Source organism: Parambassis ranga, chromosome 20 (assembly GCF_900634625.1).
Source record: "Parambassis ranga chromosome 20, fParRan2.1, whole genome shotgun sequence".
Lineage (NCBI taxonomy): Eukaryota > Metazoa > Chordata > Actinopteri > Ambassidae > Parambassis > Parambassis ranga.
The window spans coordinates 14,129,784-14,153,114 of NC_041040.1; the positions used below are offsets into that span (position 1 = coordinate 14,129,784).

At 41.0% G+C, this 23,331-nt stretch overlaps 1 protein-coding gene across 2 annotated transcripts; it reads right to left on the minus strand.

Moving 5' to 3' along the window:
- Window positions 1-13,028: 13,028 nt before the first annotated feature.
- On the minus strand, window positions 13,029-23,330 carry mettl4 (methyltransferase 4, N6-adenosine). 2 transcript variants are annotated; one of them, XM_028432626.1, is made up of 8 exons: window positions 22,930-23,330; window positions 22,057-22,122; window positions 18,337-18,457; window positions 18,051-18,120; window positions 17,347-17,521; window positions 17,163-17,269; window positions 16,996-17,087; window positions 13,029-13,749 (listed from the first exon to the last, which is right to left on the minus strand). In XM_028432626.1, the coding sequence occupies exons 1-8, from the start codon at window positions 23,152-23,154 to the stop codon at window positions 13,580-13,582; spliced, it is 1,026 nt and encodes a 341-aa protein (XP_028288427.1). In that variant the 5' UTR covers window positions 23,155-23,330; the 3' UTR covers window positions 13,029-13,579. The 2 variants fall into 2 exon arrangements, with proteins under 2 accessions (XP_028288427.1, XP_028288426.1); XM_028432625.1 differs by having other exon boundaries at window positions 18,337-18,697.
- Between the last annotated feature and the right edge of the window lies 1 nt (window position 23,331).

The window sequence follows — 23,331 nt, forward strand, 5'->3', positions numbered from 1 at the left end:
TTACCTGTGTTTGTGGGTACATAGATTAGCATGTGAGTGGGTCAAGATTAATGTCTTACAAAAACCTGTTTTTCTGTTTATCATTGTGTCACCATGTGCTTTGTGTGTGAATAATAGCCATGCAAGTGCAGAAACATGCAGCTGGCAAGTTTAGAATAGCTATAAAATAAGTCTCTCCTCACAGACGTCTTTGTTAAAATGCCAACTTTACACGTGTACTGTAGTTCTCTCCATCACTCTACGTCTTAATGTTAAAATTACACTCTGCAGATTTGATTAAAGCAGTAATCCCATGTCTTAAAGGGGCTTTAGTCCTCATTTACAGACTCTTGAGCTTAATGAAATGAATAGGCAGATAAAATTTTAATTACATTTCTTAATTAATAGATTGTTCAAGATGAGAGACATTAATGTGTTACCAGGGTGCCTGTTTTTAAGATCTTTTTCTCTCATGTGCTTTTATGCAACAGGTGCTGGTTGATGTTCACTATACTGCTGATGTGAATCACCACATCAAAGGAAATATAATGAGCCCTCCAAAATGATGCCAAGCAATTAATCCACAGTGGAACGTCAGATCTGAACACAGGAGCTGAATCCTAAATGAAAACCAATAGACTGAAACTGTTATACCTGTTTTTAAAATCAGACAAGGGTCCACTGAGGAGGTGATAGCTAAGGTCAAGCTAACCTTAGTGGATTCAAGTGTTTTTTTTAAATCACTTAAATTATTTACATATAAACTGACAGACAGACATGAAGTACATAACTCTGCTGGCTTCAGTGATTCAGACATATAATTGCAGGTCAATTTTTATTTAATTTATACATACTAACAACATTGATGGATTTATTTTTATTAAAGTCTCTTCCATACCTGCTTTTTATTTGTGGTAACAGTTGTCTAATTGGCGCTTTCTGTTAGTGTTTACATCGTGGTGTAGCGTCCACCAGGCCTATAAACGTACGTAAAGGATCAAGATGCCTCAGAGGGCTGACAAAGCCTCACTTTTGCCAGCCATCTCTTTCTGTCTTGTTTACCTCTGAGTTTAACCATGAGGGAACCAATCAACATCAGACCCCGCCCTGCTGTTTTTCACACAATAGGTGCTTTTTTTTCTTAGCCAAAAACTGCTCTGAAAAACCTTCTAGAGACTAGGTTCAGCTCATTAGCTCCTGCAGTGGGAAATAAAACGACAGCCAAAAAAGCCCACACAGGCCCTCATAAGGCTGCTGGTGCATGGATCTTCATAAAGTGTTCTGTTGTGCTCTGATAAAAGTGATACATGAATGACATAATGTCCAACCTTACACGATTTCTCTTATGACTTTTGTGTTAAATGAGTGTTTATTTAAAACAGGAAGCGGATGTAGAAAAGGGAGTAAATGTCTGAAGGGGTGGTCTCTCTTATGCTTCCTAACACGTAATTAGATGATATTAAACATGTTCTGGTGTAATTAGGAGTTTCTAGGTAAATTCATTAGCTTCTTCACATAAGCCTGGCTCCAAGCCAACATCTGCCTGACTCATCTAATTATTTCTGTTAACGGTGTGTCACAAACCAAGTCATATGTAGCGTTGATTGTTCATAACTCCTGAGGATGGGTTTGTTTTGTGTAAATAACTTAATGTGCTTTTCATATAACAGCTGTCAGTAAACACAGCGCAGTGTTGTTACCTTTGCACTATTCATCGCTGCTGCTGGCAGTTTATGAATTTATTGATGAGCTCAATGTGTGTGATAGAGAAGTGACTAAGAAACAAAGGAGGTAGCCCAGGTGTCGTTTACAACCCCACCCACTGTTTGTCATCTAAGGTAGAATGAGTTCAATTTTTTAATTCTATGATGAAAATTTTCCCTTATTACATAAAATATTGCAAATTTTCCACATTGGACATTTGTAAGGTGATTTTTCTGGGTTTCTCTTTGTATTATCTTGCTTTATGTATTTGTTCTGATCCTGCAGAGAAATGCTGAGCTGACCTGAGATATTCATGCATGATGTAGCAGACTGGTTGAGACCATAGTGTGAGTGGGTGCAGCAACATAGATACATAGCAGAGCTCTCTCACCAACTGCTGCTGGGGCTGATTGAAACAGTCTGTAGCTGTGATCGTCAACATGGAATGATTTTGTCTATGTGATTGTGCTTAGATAGTTAATAATGAGTGAATCCAGGGGTTGTATGTGTGCAGCAAATTGAGCATTGTGCTAAAGCTGTAGTATCCTTGAACTTGTGGAGATCTTTGAGGGTTGATTCATTTTTGATGCCAAGCCTTCAGAACTGCAGCTTCTGACACTCCTGCCTTGGCTTTATTTCACAGCCCCAGAAGTTGTTGCCAGAAAGTGAGTGTGCCAACAATTGGCATTCAGATGAGGATTAATGTTGCTCCACGAGCACTCAGGTGAGCTGAAGATGAACAGACTGCCTTCACTTAGCTCCAAAGATATGCAAAGGGATGTGAGCAGGTCATTCAAAGTGACCACGCTATAATTATGTAGACTTAACAATTTAAACAGGTGTGTTAATATAAAAACAGAAAGCCTTAGACAGCTAAGCTGCTGGATAATGAGCAGCAGATGGTCTGTAAATTTTCAACTGTATACCTACAAGGTGGATGATGAGTACACTGGCAGCACTTTGAGGAACACACAGCTTCAACCTGCACAGCAATGTGGAACAATCAGGAATCTCATTGTCACATTGACACATATGGTTTCATATTGTTTTCTGAAATCCTCCTTTGGTCCTTTGTTGGGCCACAATGACACCATTTCAGTTGCGTCACTCTCTAAGATTACCTCATGTTTATTTTCTCTTTTTTGTAGGGACTTTTCTATATCCTTTTGCCCTCGCTTGTCTCTGTCACGCTTTGCTATTGCAGTCCCTTTCCACGTAAGTCCCTCCTCTCTAAAATAGAGCTCCAGAGCCCTGGAGAGCGGATGCTGAAGTGACGGCGTGTCATCGCTGTCCCATATCAATGACTCACTGAGGCCCGTGTGCCCCGGCCTGTCACCGGCCTGTCGTTCTGTCTTGCTGGGCCGGTTGGCAGCACGATGTCTCACCACCTCAACGTTGTTAACACCAGCTTAAAAAAAAAATCCTTACCTTGCTCGATGAAAAGTTTCACAAGAGGATGCACCTCTAGAATACTCGTCTCTCTCCTCATGTCGCCTTGCGGCATCACTTTAACACAAACCTTTATCTCCTGTTTTTAAGTGCTGGTTAGAAAATAATCACAAGTGTCAGAGAAGTGGATTTCCCTAAGCTGCCAGAACTGCAGTTATGTCATTAGAGGAGACTCTTTAGAACCAGAATTGTGAGCTGTCAGGAGCCAGAAGAACATGGAAAAATGTAACTTAAACCAAATAAAGCTTTATGGAGCCTGGCAGCAGCTGCAGGGCATCCGGCCCCCAATGCAAAATATTTGAAATTGTAATTTGTGTGTTAATAAAAGCCACAAGTTAGTGGGTGAGTGTGGGTGGCTGTATTTGTTAGTGGCTCATTTAAAAAAGACTAATGAATATATTACACAGAGCCTCCACCAGCACTTCGGAGAGTGTAATAAAGTCTTTTTTCATGGTAGCCTTTGCTATTTACAACCCTTATCTGCTCATATAAGTGCCATTTAAATATGTTCATTGAGACTTTAGTGGCTGTTGAAGCTAAATCAAAGTCATGATGACAGACAGGAACAGCAGGTATAAAATTTAGCCTTGTGATCAGTTGATCAGCCCTGTGAGGGATTAACATTTAGAAGAGTGTCAGGACGTGTGAAGCCCTCATTCCCTGAGTGCAGGCTATCTTTAATTTACCGGAAATTCATTATAGATGGGTCAGTTTTCATCACAGGGACTAAACAATAAAGGTGAACATCATTAATCTTTAGTGAGAACCTTCCCACCTTGTTGGAAAATGGATCATGGTTGAGGATGATCCATAGTACAGTAGACACAGACCCGTACCTGGTACACTGTACCAGCAAAACAAAAAACCTTAAAAGTTGGAGCTGCATTGAAAAGCATCTCTACAACATCAGGACCATTTGTTATTCATTGCTGTTCAAGATTCACACCCACACTAAAGTCTGGATTATTCATCTTCTCTCAGCATTATAATTGACAATAGATTTATTCATTCATGTCTTTTTAAAGATGTGAGCAGTGTGTCTCACCTATTCTCCTGGGTGGAGACATATTCTATTGGTGACACGTCTCACACAGAGACATTTCAAAACCCCTGAACATTTGTATTTTGTAAAATGTAGCTTTGAGATGTCTTAATGTACTGCTGGCAGTGGCACGGATGCAATTAAAGGAATAGCTGCGTAACTGAAACAGATAAATCCACACGTCACTTAATGACTCAACATGAGAACATATTTGTTGCTGCAGGTTTACATAATAGCATCTGTGATATTAAAGGTGTTTCTGTGAACTTCTTAACATTTAAGGACAAGGCAGAACATGATTCCCCTCGACTCTGATTCAATTCGATTTGTACAGCTTCTTTCACAATGAAAATGATCTCTCCTTGCTTTACAGCTTTACACACCACATCCCTGATCAAGCTATTAGGGCAGGAAGGAAAAACTCCCCTTTAATGGAAACAAATCTTGAGTAAGACAAACTCAAGGCAGCATACACAGAGGACAGAAGAGAGGTTGAGCAGGAATGGAAGGGAAACTGCTCAGTGGATTATGCTGGGTTCCCTCAGCAGCATAGGCCTATACCTAGAACCAGTGGCTAAGGGTTAGTCGAGCTTGCTCCATCTGTGGCTTTACCAATACCCAAAATATGACTATAACCATATCTAGGTCCTAGAATACTATGACTTACGCTAACTATAGGTCTGTTTGTCCAACAGGCATGTTTTAAGTTCTTAAGTTCCTCTTAAAGGTGGAGGTGGTGTCTGCCAAATTGGAAGCTGGAACCACAGGAGAGGTGCCTCATAGCTCCGGGCTTGATACATCCTGATAATAATGACGTTTATACATATATATATATGTATATATATATATGTATATATACATACATATATATATATATATATATATATATATATATATATATATATATATATATATATATATATATATATATATATATATATATACCGTATATATATATATATATATATATATATATATATATATATATATATATATATATATATATATATATACATATATATAAATGTATGTATGTGTGTGTGTGTATTCAATACAGAGGTGTGCCTGGTGCTGACTGTCTTAAGTGTGTGAACTCATTTGACTTGAATGTAAGATTTATGTGAAAAAGTTCACCCTGTCTGCAGCAAAAAGTGGTGAAAATTGATTTCATGGGAAAACGTTTGCTCTCATTTTTGCACATCCATTTAGAAACAGGTAAAATTCATTGAGCTTTTTTACTCCTACTTTAACACTTCTCCGGCAGTGAGCTCAATATCACGGTGCTAACCAAGTGAGGTGAGTCAATACTCAACAAAGGTTATCCATCCAATTGTCCTCCATAAAGCTCTGATCCATATTGCATCCATTATATATTGTGAGCAGCCTGTTTAAACAGTCACTGTATTGCTGGCTTTGTTTTCACAGTGATTTATTGAATTGAAGCTATTTTTATTGCTCTATTCACCTCAGCTTTGATTCACAGGCTGCTAGAAACAGCTCCCTGTGTGCTTAGAGGTTATCAAAGATGTACCTTTGATCATTTTTGTACGTAATTTGAACATTAGTTTTCACTACATATTACACATGTATAAAGCTTATGTCACTCACGTCTATGTATACCTTAAGGGTCAAGGTAAGAAGAGACTGCTGTTCTGCAGAGCTGGGAGTTTAGGCAATGCGTAGACATCCTGCTGAGACTGTGATTGATGAAAACCCCTCTGAATGACTGGCTCTTACCGACAGCAATCTGCCAGCGCTGCAGCCTCATCAACACAAACCCACATCCTACACTCACGGATTTACTCTCTTCCACAGAGACGACCGTCATCATGTCTCTTGATACCCCGTTAATATTTCATGGCACTTAAAGCTGATGCAAAATGTTCTCTCATTTACTGATGCTCTATTTTTAACCTTCATAAAGAAATGATCCAGGTGTGGTCTCATCTGGTTTTTCCTCACCTGCATTCATGGAAATTTCTTTCCAGCATGTCAAAAGATAGGTCAGAATGAGAGATACCACAAACTCTCCGTGTGATTCAGTGACACTTAGTGAGGTGTGGATGATGGCCTGTGCAGAAATGTGACTGATGCTGTTACATGAGGAGGAGAAAATAAAAGAGACAATTAACCCTTTAATGTTAAAATAACCTTGCAGGGCTAGCAGTACAGTAATCCCCCATCGTTTCATGTGGGGTAACATGTTAGCGTTAGCAACATATACTTTAACAGTATACATTTGAAGTAAAAACTGAACATCATTATTACATCTAATTAAAACACTTACTGTGAAAATAGAATTTAACAACAAGCTGTGTGTTATTTGGACATGCTGTGGCCTTAAGACACTTAAGCTGCCATGGAGCCGGGTTAACAGATGGTCCTGGACTGTTGGATCAAAGTTGTGCTTAAAGGAAACGATCAGGTACTCACAGTCAGATCCATCATCCCTTCAGGTCTGCAGTTCTTATGTTGCTGAAGAAATAATATCCAAAAAGGTTTCTATTTATTTAATTTAGCAGTTTTAATACTGTTATATAAAGCTCATGACAGGCTCTTTTTATAAACAGTAAAAATAGACATTGCCAGTCTTTTGTTATTTTGCCTTGATATATTTAAATTCAAGGTCACATGTTTTTTTAATGGCTGCATAACAGCATAAAACCCTTTTATCTAAAATGCAAGCTGACATGTTTGGTATTTTTGGGATTGTTTGGCTGCAGAGCATCACTTTCTCAGAGTCTGTGTTCATCTATGTTCAGTGACATTATTTGTATTATCATCCAGTTCAAAGAGTGGAAGGTTCTTAGTGCAAGCTGAGACTATGAATGTTGTGGTGTCACGTTATGATTATGACCAGTGTCATACTGAGCCATGTTTGGGATGCTGCTGACCTTTGCTCAGTACATATGGAGGGTGAATTGGTATTCTGCAGGTGAACCTGACAACGTACTTGCCTTCTTCTGTAGAAACCACTGATAAATCTAAAGACAATCAGGCACTGAGCTGCAGCTTCACATGTTCTTTAAGACCTGCTGCATTTTCTACAACCGGCCTGATGAATTCATCCATTGCAGCCATATTTCCCATTTAGAGGTCCAACTGTCTGGTAAATACAAGGTGCTTAATGAGGTGAGGGGAAACAGGAAATAAATCTGGTCAGTTTAGTGTCACCACAGGATATGAACAAGTAAAACATTTCCATCCCAATCTCAAAAAATAACAAGTACACTGAAGGCAAGGATGAGTCTTACTGTAAATCCCTAATTACCCCGCCTCTATTCCCTCATCTGCTGAAGTACCATTTAACATGATTACATTAGTAAGGACAAACTTGAACACAAACTGCCATTCTGCATAAGGATTCCTGACTGCAGTCTGTATTAAATAGCAGCCGTTGGCTTTTTATTCATTAGCACAGAATCATTTTTCTCCCACTGAATGTAAAACTTCTGCAACTTTGTTTACTCCTCTCACAGTGGAGTACCCTGTAGCAACATGATGCAACATGACCCATTGTTGACCCAATGTTGAAAATCATGACTAACAGAGGTATTCTATGAGTCTATAGTAAAAGTTGTACAAACCTACATTTCTTCTGCTTCAGAATGTACAACTGTACTTGTTAAGTAAGAAACAGACAGGCAGACAGAGCTGCTCTGAACAAAGCCAAAAGATTTGTAAATCTGGCACAGAGCGATTTCCTGCCTGCTGCCATCCACCTGTCAGCCATTTTGACACCTACACTGCTAATATCCCTCAGTTTATCTCTTTCAGTGACTGTTTTTGGACGAGCTGCTCACGTTCGGATGTTCAGACTGTTTTTTTTTTTTCTGACACCTTTTCTTTGACTCACTGACACACGCTGCTTGCTGACAGACAGATCTTCACATGAGAGACATGAGGTATCCTGTGTATGAATATGGATGGAGCCGTCCATCTGTCCATCTTCCATTAGGCCTCACTGAAGCTGAGTGCTGATGGGGTGCAGAGAGGCTGGAAAGAATCTAAATATGAGTTTGAAGTGGATGGGGCTGTAATATTTTCCAAGAAAAGCCCAGGGGAAAAGCAGCTTCAGTCACATTTATAGTTCTTGTATTACAAAGGGGGGGGGGGTGACGTTTCATATGTTAGGTTTGAGCTTCCTGACAACATATAGAGACTAATAAACTTAAAGGATCAAGTGATACATTCTGGAAACTCACATTTTGGCTGAGCCTGTGCCTTTCCCAGCATGCATCGGGAAGAAGGCAGGAAAATACCCCGGCTAGCTGCAAGTCAAAAGACAAAAAGTTCTGAAGCTCATATTCAGAGAAGTGGGCAATTATGCAGTCTACACTCCACCTGACATGCCAAGTCTGTGGATGTGTGCAGGGAAGGAAGCAGCATGAAGCAAAACCCACACGGTGACAGGGAGGACTAATTAACGTAAATCAAATTAAAGCTGAGGATGGAAGTTGTAAGCATATAATTACAATACAGCATCTATTTGGCACAGTGTTTGTGTGTCACTGCCAGCCTGTTGGTGTTTGCTTGTTAATTTCTGGATTAGATTGCATTAGGACGTCTTATTGTTTTGTTTTGGTGGAAATCAGATTGACTGTTTGGTCAGGTGGTACAGTCTTTAGACGTCTGGCTTCTTTTCAGGTGTAAATTTAGATGGAGCAGGTTTGAAGGTGAGTGTGGTTGCTGTAGCTGTCGCCATCTTGGACGCACCTGAGTCCAGCTAACTCCTCGCTAATCCAAAAGTAGGCCACTCAGGGTGGTCTTGTCCTTAATTATGCATAACTTTTAGCCACGTTGTAGTTTAAACTGGTGAGTTAAATTAAAATTCAACACCTAAACAATTGCCATGAACAGGAGTCTCTATGGCTATTTGTGCCAGGATGTAAAACAAGGATGTAAGGAAGTTAATTTGCTGATGTGTGGCTGAGTGACTTGTGGCAGTTGACGGGGATTGGTCAAATTTGAAGGCCGTGCAGAATTCACGGGGAATGGTTGAGTTTTCAGATATTTTTTCAGTAGTTGTGATTTCAACATGACGAAATCCTGGAGGGTCTGGTCTGGGTCTTGGATGGACCATATGATCATAATGCCCGATATGATCCAAACATGCTGTTACAGCTGCAAAAGAGCGACTAAGGAGACAGAGGCTGGGGATGATGGGGGGTACATGTAACATGGTGGACTCTCACTCAGTTTGGAGTTTTAATTGCATCTGGATTTACTATAAGAAAATACTGGTCAGGCATCAAAACTGGGATATATCATCACCTCTTTTGATATTTTGATAGATGATATCTTTCTTAGCAGTTGTAGCTTTCACATCCTCTATCTCTTAGATTATGGCACATAGCAACTAGGATTCATGAATAGTCAGTATCTATTGTGACAAATTATTTAAGAGCTTGGATCGACCTGGATTGTTTATATGGCATTATCTTTTATGTATTATATTATAAAACTGTCATTTGTTTCTGGCTGTCTGTAGTGTGTTATGTTTCCTGTGGTTTAGTCTTGTTTCCTGTTTTATTTGATAGTCTTGTCTTCCTTGTGTTTTCCCATGTGCCAGATCGTCTTGTTTGTAACTCCACGTGTTCCACTGAGAGTTCCTGCCTTCCTTGTATTCTGGTTTTGAGTTTTTCTTTGTGTTGAGGTTTTGGACATTGGTCCGTTTGGATATGTGACTTCCTGGTTCTGACCCCCTGGTTAAATCAACCTGGCTGTGAACATTCTTTTTTGTGCCTGCACCTTAGTCCTCCCCACACATCCTTGACAAAATCAGTTCATTTCTTTTTTAAACATAAATGTAAAAACCATTACTTACTTATTGAATTTAAAGGAACACAGTGCTACAAACGCAACAAGAAAAGTGTAGCTTTATTACCTCACTTATCCATTCACTTTGTGGGGACAATTTAGTGATGTTCCCATTGTGTGTTATCAAAAATTCTGATAATGTGGTTGTTCAGCACTCATTCAAGATCAGGATAAAAGTGTGACATCTTTGAGCAACAGCATGTTCTTGTAAAATTACAAGTACTAGAGTGTGTCTCAATTTAGCCCTGAAACAGTCAGCTCTCTCTTTCTCTGATGGTCACATGTATATTTAATGTCAGCCAGATATATCTCGTCCCCCTGAGTGACTTTGGAACATTTCACGAAGTACATGGCACCACGATAAATCAGATTACATTATCTACACCCATGTAAATACATTAAAGATATTCAGCAAAACATTTGCTTTGATTCGTCTCATCTCAAATGTAGAGGTAAATGAACCCTTGGAGGAGATGAAAAACTACCATGTGAATGTGAATCAGACAGGAAATCAAAGCTCACCACGCTGCCTGCATAAGGAGCTTCATAAATCAGCGGTGTAGTCTGATATGCTGAGTTTGCTGATGGTACACACAATAAATAACAAAACAAAGAACAGTGTGAATACAGCATGCTCAGTGCTATCCAGTGCTGGTATTTCTTTTGTCCACAAAACTCTTGTTTAGAAATATAACAACATACTAGAGCTGCTGCCAAAACATCAAGAGGAGCTGGCGGATAACATGTATACCTTTTTAGTTATATTTCTGCATCTGCACGCTTCCGCTCTGATGATGAACACCGTATAAACTTTCAGAAGTTTGAGTGTCTCTAGCAAAGACAGCTCAGGGGACGGGGTCTTGGGACTGAGACAGACGAGAAGAAGCAGCACCTCTTAGGAAATAATTATCTCCATCATCCCCCCCGCAGCCTCCTATGAGAGATCAAGCTGTGATGGCTGCCAGTTTGCTGCATGGCTGTCTCTAAACCAAAGGCTTTGTTTTCCCCTTTGTGAGCAGAGCTGTTGACAAAACTTCTGACTGTTTACAGCAACATTTTATCCTCTCAGCTACATAAGAAATATGTACAGGATATTCTCTTGTGACACAATATAATATTTCAATACTACACACAAGTGAAACTTCTGAAGATGTGACGCACTCTAGCCTACAAGATGAGGAGTAAACACTCTTCTGTTTTCTAATAGGAGCCAGGAGATCTAGATATGTTTAAGATTGGGTATATAATAAGTGTTTTTTGGAGTTTGACTACAAGGAAATGAAATCACCTAGAACACTAGAACAATGAAATGTCAATGTGAAGATGATTTTAAGTTATATAAAATGTTGGTATGTTAGTGGAGAAAATGGCAGAGAAGCTTTTTACATGTATGTATATATGTATAGGGCAGCAGTGGCTTAGTGGTAGAGCAGGGTTGTCCAATAACCGGAAGGTTGGTGGTTCAATCCCAACTCTTGCCTAGCCATTGTTGTGTGTCCTTGGGCAAGGCACTTTACCTGCACAATGTGTTGTAATCATGCTAAACTGTTAAGGCTAAGCATCATTATCTAAAACACAGATGTATTAAGCAAAAACAATATAAGTTTTCAACATATTGCAGCGTCATGGTGTGTTTTGAATGAGGTTCACTCTCCTTATTACTGGTGCTGACTGTAATAAGTGATTTCTTGGGTTGTGTCAATTACAGCCTTTAAGAAGGATGAGGTGACTGAGTGATCAATAAATGGTTCCCACTCATGGTTGAGAGAAGTCACACATTATATTAGTCTGCTACCCACAAAACCCCACAGTGCTCAGCTGATGGACAATTTGAGGTGAAGCTGAAGAGCTAACAAACAGCAAAACATCAGTAAAACAGGATTACGTTTGAAGATTAGAAACAAAAGGATGACTCTCTCTTGGCTTTGGCTTTAATGGAGGAAAGGGTGAAGCTGGAGGAGGAGGAGGGGGTGACGAGGTCCTTGCTGCCGGTGCTTCATCTTGAGTTTGACAGGACGCCCTCCTTTCACTGGCGCCTGAAAAAGAGATGATGACCGCAGTGACTTCATTCTGCACTGTATGCTTTTAGAGACTGATTGCGTAGTCTGAGATGATGGCTGTTGTGAAAAGACAAAACAGGCTAAGATGACAGAGGAGATGTAATATCTGTACTTTATCTCAATAGGTATTACACCTATACCATCACAGCTGCCATAATCAAATTGAAGACCTAAGAATTACATTACAGAACATATAAAACCTCCTCAGATGAAGTATGGGTGAAGGTGATGCATGATGCGTCATGCAGATAACTTTGTATGTGTGACATACTTGAGCGTAATCTTTAATGGCAGGTTTCATAAAGGAACCATGGCTGAGAAGAAACTTTTTTGATTGCCTGTTGTTTCCATGGGAACCCAGGAAATAACATGAGATCCTCGGAGGCCTATCACTGTTTAGAACCATCTCAACATTTGACTCCTATCACGTTCAAGTTCTCAGTAGAAATGTGTACTTTAATGACAACTTGCAACAAGCTAATGTAACATGAAGAGAAATGCATTCTGGGTGTTGAAGTCTCTATCCATTTGATCTTATAAATACGGCAGTCTCTATAATTTAGTTTTATATGCTGTAGCATCAATTTTATTTTTCATTATTACAACATAGTTTTACAACAAGTCCATCTTGTCAGTGGTAAAATATTACTCTATGTCAATGCTGATAAGAAGACATGGATATATATATATATATATATATATATATATATATATAGTGTGTGTGTGAGAGAGAGAGAGAGAAAGAGAGAGAGAGGATGATTAGGTAATGCCTAGGTGATCTGGCACTCCTGGCTTCATAAGCTGTGATGTGTACTTAGCTGCAGTGGTTGTAACTCATTCTGAGCTGCCTCACAGGCTGTTCATCCACACACCACCACCACCACCGGACTTACCACCTGAAAGACTCCACCCAACAGGAAAGGGCAGCTTAGAAGAGTGACACAGAAAACTAGGAAAATTCAGTATCAAGTCTAGAGCTTCTACAAAGGCAGAGTGGGATATATCAAAAGAAAAACCTTTAAGCAAAACTTGAACTACTAACAAACCGATGTGCTTTCAGTCTGAAAGTGTTTCTTTCACGGGGGCCTGGAAACATTTTGGTATTCAGTTTTTAAAACATAAAAGGAGTAAAAATAGAAAATCTTTGATCATCGTTAAGACACATATTGCGTCAAAGATTACTCAAATATAAAAATGTTGTTTATCTCATTGCAAAGTGTTCGGTTTGCTTCAAAACAGCTGCACAGAAAATGCACTTTCATCTCTCCAATTACACCATCAGATGTGCGTTTCACTACCTTAAAAATGTACTTGGACCATAAAAAGAAACCAAACGTCCCACATGCATGAAGAGTACAGATCAAAAGGAAGTGAAAAAGAAATATTTTGGCACAAAATCTTTATTAAAAACAGGCTTATATGACAGGTGTCAGAGGTCTTTGGCTCAAAGTGGAGGGACAGCGATGGGGAGGACAGGTATTCCAAGGCGAGCTGAACTCTTGTGTGACTGAAGCTTTGTCTGCAGTCACCTGTGGCATTGTCTTGGGGAGAAGTCGTCTGCAGGTGTGGAAGTAAAATAGTTCATGTGCTGAAATTTAAGCACCTCGTTGCCCCAGCTGGTCCATCCAGGTTGAAGACTCCGGGCAAACAGCTCCAAGCATTTGGCTTCTGCTCCAACATACGGCTTTAACACCTCTGTGGAGAGGGAGCAATGAGGAAGGATGATTAGTTTAACACACAGAAAGGACTTGACTGTTTTCCTACTGTGGATAAATGTCTCTTTTGGCTTAAAAGCTCTTCATCATAATTTGCTCTCTCACAAAAGGCTATTGTCTGATGTATTAACCTTTGAGACAACTTTTAATGGGGTAAGCCTATAGCCACAAAACAGATTGTATGTAAGCAAAAAATAAATCACTTCACCTGAGACCAGAACGATAAAAATATTCTCCAAATTCAGGCAGATTTGAGCATAATTTATTCCTCCATTTTGTCAAAGCCAGACATTTCCAAGCATCAAATGTGAGCTATACTATGTCTGCACAGCATCCCTGGATAACTTCTTTGTTACCACGTAAAAGGCAGAAGACTGCACTGGCAGCTCCCCAGTTACCTCACACTACGGCACTGATTTCTCTGCACAGAGACTGGCAGTGACCTTGGCTCTATAAGGGATGATATTCCAGGAAAGGCACACCTGACAGATACGTTTCACTTCCCCCGCCCCTGTGCAACTGTCTGCTCTTGTGCATGCTCAAAGCGCCCTGACACTCACCTCAGCCAACACTCAGGGAGTTAATGAGCTCAAAAGCCTGATCCCCAAACTGATCCAACCTGCACAGCAATGTGATGTCCTATCTCGTCTTTTTCTCCTCCTCATCCTGTGCACGTCACAAAGACAGAGCAGCAGTGTGGAAAGGCCAAACATGCAGCTCTTCTATTAATTCAGCCCCAATCTGTGACTCAGCTCTCAAAGTTGAGAAGAGAATAAAAGGTCTAATTATATCTTTAACTTTAAACTGGGACAGTATATCAGACTTCTGCCAAGAAAACAGTGAGACAAAGGACAGTGTTACTAAACTGCGCTCTCAACAAGTAAAGCAGTCTTAGATATTCTGCCGCATAGGCTCTTATATCCAGGGTTACCCAAGTAAGAGCAACAAAAACCAATTTGGCCCCATTACAGTACAGAAACTGAATCACTGGGATGTTTTATTCACTTGATAGACAGCTCTTTATACTATATACCTCTGCAACAATATCTGCAAAATAACCATTGTCTCATTTAACGTGGAGTTCCACAAGGTTTGATATTGGTTCCATATCAATTTTCATATTCAATTATGTAGACAGGTGCCAACAGATTTATATGTAAACAAAGAAAAGTTTATGTAGTAATATTGGATGTGTGTGAAGTCACATAGGGTCAACACTCAGAGAATTATCACACACGTCGGCTTATTGTTTTGCTTGTACATCCAGAACGTTCCAGTTTTATCAGTGTTGTTTCCACCCACCGTTCATGATCTGCTCAGCATCAAATAGCACAGACAGAGGCTTTTACCAACTAAAGGACCATTTCATTTAAACAGAGCTCAGGTCTGGCTAACAATTCAAAAACATGACTGCAAATTAAAGAATAAAGCTTAATCAGATGTATAATGTTAGCTTGCTGCACTGCCCCCATGTGGCTGAAAACCCTTTAAAGCCAGTTAAAAAAAATAAAGGGACCTCGGTTTTTTTCTGGATAAACGATACAAGCATCAGCTTACTCTGAACCGATTACATCTTCCTTGGAGGAAGCAAAAATGTGTTGCAGATCAATATTTAGAATCAAAATGGTCTACAAGCAGCCCCCACATGCAGCGCTGCTGTTTACATCCAACTGTATGAAAGTGGAATTTATTGTCACAGATCTTATTTCCATCAAAACTAAAGTAACCCGCATGACTGTCCACGAGCCTCTTGAAGGGAGGGACAGCCACTTAACTACTAATTATAATCTGGCAAGGGACTACATTTTTCACAAGTTTTAAAATTGTGGGGTGTCCTAATTAATAAAGGAGTCATGCTTTGTCTTTCATAGAGGCACAAACACTTTTTTTCACCACACTGACCATCTGGCAAGGATGTTTTGTATCCATAGAGGCTGTCCCTTATCTCTCTGTAGTAACTAAGGATGTCAGTGACAGGAGCCCCATCTGAGAAGGGAATAGAAGTGGGTCAGACTTTCTCAGCACTGTGGGCTTGAGGGGCTGTGGCTTCACGCCTCTGAGGCTGCCCACTGGCTCGAGAAGACATGACATGCTCAATACAAAAAAGAGAGAGAAAAAAGGCAGAAATACAAGGATGATGGCTGGAGATGTAAGAAAGAAAGCTCAGGTTGGGTAATGCCAAAGGTCTGAGGATGGATTTGAATTTCTAGCAGTTACACAATGTGTTGCAGGGTTGAAGGAGCAGTTACAAAACCTACTGCATGGCAGGAACAAAAGAAAACTCATACTTAAAGCCTTTAAGGTTTTTAGGGCTTTATAAAGGCAGAATTCAAACTGGTATTTGATATAACAAATATAAAGCAGTAAATTATATTTAAAAAAAATCATTATTAACCAGTTTTGTACAGTATTTGGCACAATTTTTGTCATTTAATTTTTTTGACAGTAGTTTGACAGCACACTTTTCAAATAGAATACAATTAAACACAGATAAATGAATATCTTTTTTTTTTACAAAACATTTTTTTTTTACAAACATCTCCTCCTTTCACAAGATGGAGGCTTTTCTGTACTGCTGAACGAGCATCAGAAAAACACTGGTCCATGTTTTGCTCTCCATACTGCACAATAAATTGTGTTCCCCTGAGAGGGAATGAAATGACGTCAAGCCTCACTTATTCATAGTCCCTGCATATTCATTGTCAAGGTCTTACATTGATTCTAAGTAGTGGAGTTCATGTCAGAGTCAAGGCTTGCTAAACAGCAATCAGTGCAAAATCTGACATCTGAGCAGCAAAAGTTCTCACTCTGATGAACCAGACCTGTCATGGGTTCAAGTCCATTCATTATGAAAAGAACAAAAGAGACCCTACAGGCTGTTTTTAAGCTGTGGCCCTCTGCACCTAGACATGCAAAGTTAAAAAGCCAGATTAAAAAGCTAGTAATGTAGTACATCCAAAAATAATGACCTTAGTGTGCTCTCCACCAATAAAACACACACACTGAGGCCATAATGTTGCATGTCAAAATCAAGTCAATATTTTTAAATGTAACATAGTCCAAAGAATGGACACTGCTTATCGCTTTAATGCCTGTGATAGCATGCAACCAAGCACCAAAGACAGGATTCACAGCTTATCACTCAGGCTGTGGTTAGGATAATAATCATTGATGTTGCAGCATTGCCCTCTGCTGGCACAGTGCAACACTGTGCTTTAATATTTACCTGACAGCAAGGGCTTCTGGGAGTGCAGAGCTGAGGGGACACTGACAATCAAACGCTGATCCTCCACTGGAACCTTTGACATCTCTGAATGACTGAAAGCAAATGAGGATTAATATAATTTGTTCCATATAAAACATTTCACAGAGACAACAGAGAACATTTCACACCTTGTAGAGGCATCAGCAGAAGGACGATATCGGCCCAACACCAGCATCTCATACGGCTTCTTGTGCTGGGAATCCAGTGGGAACACAAACTGCCCAGATGTGGTGACCTGAGGGGGAAACAAGGAGCATACAACTTAAAAGATATAACATTTGATTGAGAGGTTATTGGTTTAGTGGTCTGTACCTTAACCCAGAACCATTCGGCCACAACTTGTACCCCCCAATGTGGGTACAGCTCATCACGGACAAATCGCAGGTGGCTGGGCCGGTTTGTCACCCAGGTGACCACTAAACCATTGGGTGATGCCAGGAGTGGTATAGGCAGTCGTTTCAGCTGGGATGAGGGCAAAGAGCTGTACCTGTGTTGAGAAAAACTGATATAATCAGTTTTTAGCACTGCAAGCCGCTGTAGGTTTTGGTAAGACCTTACATGTTTTTACATAACATTAGGTGGTCTAAGTGGGCATCAGATAACCTGAACAGTTTTTGGTGGTTTTAGGTTGTTTCAGGAGAGCCTTAAGTGATTTTAGATAGCCACTTGGTATTTAGAGGCCTTATAGTGGTTAGAGGTAAGTGTTTTTACCTTTGCCTTAGGCTGTCTTAGGTTGGCCTTAGGTGGTTTTACATGGGCCTTAGATGGTTTAAATGGGCCCTTATGTGGTGTAAGGTGTAAGTTTCCTTTTTTTTTTACATAGGCCTTAGGAGGGTAGGCCTAAGGTGTTATTAGGTAAGCTCTTTATGTGTGGCTTTGGTGGTTTCAGGCAGCTTTCAGTATCAGCTAGGGGTTAGCAGATCATCTGCTATAGTTAATGCAGTAGATCTATAAGTAGTTCCTTCATGATCTAACCCTTTTTATTTCAGACTTAAAATGCATGAATGCCAAATTACCTGCGACTTCTTTTCACAGACTTATTCTCCCACGGTGGATCCATAACTATCAGATCAAACCTCCTTCCGTCTGAGAGAGAAATAAACATTTTTTTAAAGCACACAGTGTCAGGCATACATATACTCATACTGAAATTATTTACAACTCCAGAGGGAGTTTCCACCATGATGCCAAGATGCCAAGAGTTTAATTGTGTCTTCTTTCAAAGTGTGTCATGACAACCATACAGTGAAGCATTTGCATCTCCAGATTTGCATCTTTTTTTTGTCTCCACGTTGTACTCACAGTGGACTAGAGGCTGTATTCTTGTGAAATCAGAAAGCAGGAACGCTGTATGAGGAGGTATCACATACTCCTCTCCCATCAGCATCACCACCGCAGCTTTGTCCTCCCTGTTCTCTGTCACCTGAGAGAACAAGTCGAGATGAGAGGTACAGCCATCCTCAGCGACGAGTGACTGAGCGTGCTCGTCCTGCCCCTCATCGTCCACTTGAGGAAGCTCTTTAGCCATTTCACAAAGAGCTGCAAGTCTGCACTCCTGGGAGGGAAGAGGCTCTTCCACCTGGTCTGTTTCTCCCTTTAGATATCCTAGAGATTGGGCAGAGTCCACCAAGGCCTTGGTTCCCTCTAGAATAACATTTCTGACCTGCAGCACAGCACAAAGCAGATATTACAGACTCTAGATACAGACTCAGCACTCAGCACCCGAGTGCATTCATTGCTATCTCAGGTGACTTCAACCACATCAACCTGGACAAAACTCTTCCAACTTTCACCCAGTTTGTGAACTGTCCCACCAGGGAGGGAAGAACAATAGACCTGCTGTATGCTAAGATAAGAGATGCTTACAGCTCTTCCCCCCTCCCCCCTCTGGGCAGGTCGGATCACAATCTGATTCATTTCACCCCCTGCTATGTGCCTCGTGTTAAGAGTCTGCCCACAACTTCAAAGACTGTGAGGAGATGGACAGACGAGGCAAATGCAACACTTCGGGACTGCTTTGAAGTGACTGACTGGCGGGCACTCTGTGAACCCCACGGCCAGGACATTGATGGGATCACAGAGTGCGTTACTGGATATATAAACTTCTGTGTGGACAGTGTTGTTCCAGTTGTTCCAGGCGACAGGGAGGAGGTGCGAGCTACACAGAAGGACCTGAGAATAAAAATCAGGGAGGCCAAGGAGAAGTACAGGAGGAAGCTGGAGTGGAAACTTCAGCAAAACAACACAAGAGAGGTGTGGAGTGGCATGAGGACCATCACTGGTTACAGATCGAGCAGCAGTGCTGGAGGTAATGGCAGTGTGGAAAGGGCCAATGAGCTGAATCAGTTTTTTAACAGATTTGATACAGTGACCCCAGCCTGAGTCTTCAGAGAGTCCCCGTCATGTGGAAGACATCATGCCTCGTTCCTGTTCCAAAGACGCCGCGTCCCAGCGACTTGAAGGACTACAGGCCCGTGGCTCTGACGTCACACATTATGAAGACTCTGGAAAGACTCATCCTGGAACAGCTCCGGCCCATGGTCCAACCACTACTTGATCCCCTCCAGTTCACTCCCGCCTAGGAGTGGAGGACGCTGTCATCTTCCTGCTGGACAGAGTCTACACCCACCTGGATAAGCCGGCAAGCACTGTGAGAATCATGTTTTTTGATTTTTCAAGTGCTTTTGACACCATCAGCCCGGCCCCGCTGGCTGAGAAGCTGACAGCGATGCAGGTGGATGCCCCACTGGTGTCCTGGATGGTGGACTATCTGACTGGCAGACCACAGTATGTACGCCTACAGAGCTGTGTGTCAGACAGACTGATCAGCAACACCAGGGCTCCACAGGGGACCGTCCTCTCTCCCTTCCTCTTCACTCTCTACACCACAGACTTCAACTACTGCACAGAGACCTGTCACCTCCAGAAATTCTCTGATGACTCTGTAGTGGTTGGATGTATCACTGGTGGTGATGAGAGGGAGTACAGGTCCGTGGTGGATAACTTTGTCACCTGGAGCGAGAGCAACCACCTACTGCTCAATGTGACAAAGACAAAGGAACTAGTGGTGGATCTGAGAAGGACAAAGGCTCCAGTGACCCCTACCAGCATCAAAGGGGCCAGTGTGGAGGTGGTGGAGGAGTACAAATACCTGGGAGTGTACTTGGACCACAAACTGGACTGGAGTAAGAACATGGACACTGTTTACAGGAAGGGCCAGAGTCACCTCTACTTTCTGAGGCAGCTGAGGTCCTTCAACATCTGCAGGACGATGATGAGGATGTTTTATGAGTCTGTGGTGGCCAGTGCCATCATGTATGCTGTTGTCTGCTGGGGCAGCAGTCTGAGGGTGAGGGACATCAACAGACTCAACAGAATCATAAGGAAGGCCGGCCATGTTGTGGGAGAGGAACTGGACTCTCTGACAGAGGTGTGTCAGAGGAGGATGTTGTCCAAAATAAAGACCATACTGAACTGTCCCTCTCACCCACTCCACACTGTACTGACCAGCTACAGGAGTTCGTTCAGCAACAGACTCCGACTCCCACGATGCACCACTGAGAGACACAGGAAGTCATCCCTGCCTGTCTCAATCAAACTACTGAACTCTGAACTGTAACAGTCACTCAGACACTGTACATTCATACTTGTACATTCATGTCAGGCTCTTTACTATGTAAAGGTTTATACAATAGTATGTTCTTTAGGTAACAACGCAGGGATTTAAATGCTGTCTAGGTATTTTAGATATTTATTATATATTTCTATTTCATTTCAATTATCCTTTTTCTATGTGTCTGTAACAAACAAGAATTTCCCCTCAGGGATAAATAAAGTAATTCTGATTCTGATTCTGATTCTGATTCTGATTATTCTGTCTGGCTGAGAAAATATAAGGGTTATTCTGCAAATTAGCCTATTAGCTTTGTTATCACAGTAAACACTGGACAACATGGACGATGTGTACTTAAATGTCTGGAATTTATACAGAAATTTTAGAGCTACAGCCTTTAGTTATGCAAGGTAACTATTTACCAAGCATGTAAACTGATAATTTTACATCCATCATGCTCATGTAGGCTTCATTGCAGCCAGTGACACCAACAGACTGAACAAACTGATCAGGAAGGCTGCAGTCAAGAGACATTTGAAGCAGTGGTGGAGAGGAGGACACTGAACAAACTGTGATCCATCATGGATAACCCCGACCACCCTCTCCTCCCTGTACTGGACAGACAACGGAGCGCCTTTTCCAAAAGGCTCAGACAGCTTCAATGTCACACAGAACGCTACAGGAAATCTTTCCTGCCTTATGTCATCAGACTGTACAACACCTCATCTCTGTGCCAGAGATAACACGGACTCACTGCTGTAAGGGACAGATTTTGCACAAGGATTAGCTTTTTAACTTTCAAATTGCACACTGTTGTTTTTGTACTTATATCTTCATACCAAATTGCACAATCCGAATTAGACTTATATTTATACCTGCATTACAAATTGCACGTTTGCTTCTGCACCTATGTTCATTTTTTATTTTGCTGTAAATAATGTTTTTACCGTTTATTTCAACTGTTAGAGGTATATTTTTTGGTATGCTTGAGTGCCTGTATATTGCTGCTGCAATAGCGAAAATTCCCAGCTTGGGATAAATACAATTTTTCTATTCTATTCAAATCTGTAGCTCCCTCTGGCTACACTCTCACACCTTTACTAGTGGCCTGCCTTTACTGCTGCTCACTGACCTGCAGGTAGAGCTCATTCAGTGTGTTGCACCTGTTGTTGTTGTTGGAGCACGGTGGAATGTACGCAGCTACAAGCAATATAGCTGTAAACTCCAGTGGCAGGTAAAACAGCCGACACTTTATAATCATGAGCTCCACATGTACTGAGCAGTGTTTGCAAATCACAACAGCGTCCAGAATTTTTTTAATGAATTTAAAATAGAACTACATTTCACTACAGTGGAAACTTTGCACAAAGCTGGTAAGCTCAGCTGAAACCTAAAGTTATTCAACTTACCTTCTGATGGAAGGCCTGTGAATGTATTTCTCCCTGGTTGAGTTCACTGTGTTTTCGTTTTCTTTTCTGAAAGTGGAATAAATACAGAATACCAATGAACATGAAGCAAACAGGGCACTGAAAACTAAGAATCAGAATCAGAACCGTGTTTATTGCCATGTAAGTGAAGGGGATTCACATACTAGGAATTTGACTTAGTGATTGGTGCATACATAAAAACATATAATAATTAACATGAAATAAGATAAAACTATGATTAAATTAAGGTAAATAAACTAAAAGTTAGGCTAAATTGACATGGCATAACAGACATGACATAACAGACATACAATGAACAGAACATAAAATGAGTGGCAGTTGTAATGGCAAACAGACCCTTATATGAACGAGTGGAACAGTGTAATAATGTAATGGGTACCACATGGATCGGTGAGGTGGTACTAGTGTGCAAGTAGTGCAAGATGGAGTAAACAGTGCAAATAGTCAAGTAACAAAAAATAAAAATACACTTGGGATGAACACAGTAATTCTATTCTATGTTGATGTGAACTGGGTTGACAAACAATGTGTTCAAAGGTTGTGAGAGAGTAGATTGAACTTGTGATCCTTAACTAAGTACAGGATGTAGCAAAGACTGAGTATGTTAGACACTCTGAGTCAAGTATGCTACTGCATGTCCTTTGCAAAGGAGCCCAGGAAACTATTTTGACACAATATAGTGAAATATGTCTCATTATTTCCTGACCAAAAGCTCAAAATACCCCCATTAACTTAACACAAGTTACATACAAGAATAGGATAAATGGATAAATATTCTTGCACAACATCAGCCCGAGGGATACTTTAGCCTAAAAGCTTGTGTCAAGTGTTTACCTTTGGTAGTTTCCCTGTTGGTTGGTCCCTGCTCCCTCCATCCATTGCAGCCCCAGCACCGACACTGAAATAGCTTTTTAAAGTCTGAAAACACCGCTTCTGAAAGGAACACTCCACGTGTGACTCTCTGTTGTCTGTCCATCGGATGCATTGGGAATAGCACTGATCGGTGAGGGAGCGAGCATCCAGAACACAGCCGCGGCTGCTCTGCAGCAGCACGGACATGCTGTTTAAAACTACCGATCACATGAGGTGTCTATAGAAGTTAGCTTCTGGCTCAGTACCACGGGTCCAAACAAGCAACAGTTCCCATAAAGCGATACTGAAACTAAGGACCCTGTACAACCACCGCAATGCCGCTGTCCATGTTTCGCGGAAGTGAGTGACGCATGAATTCAGATC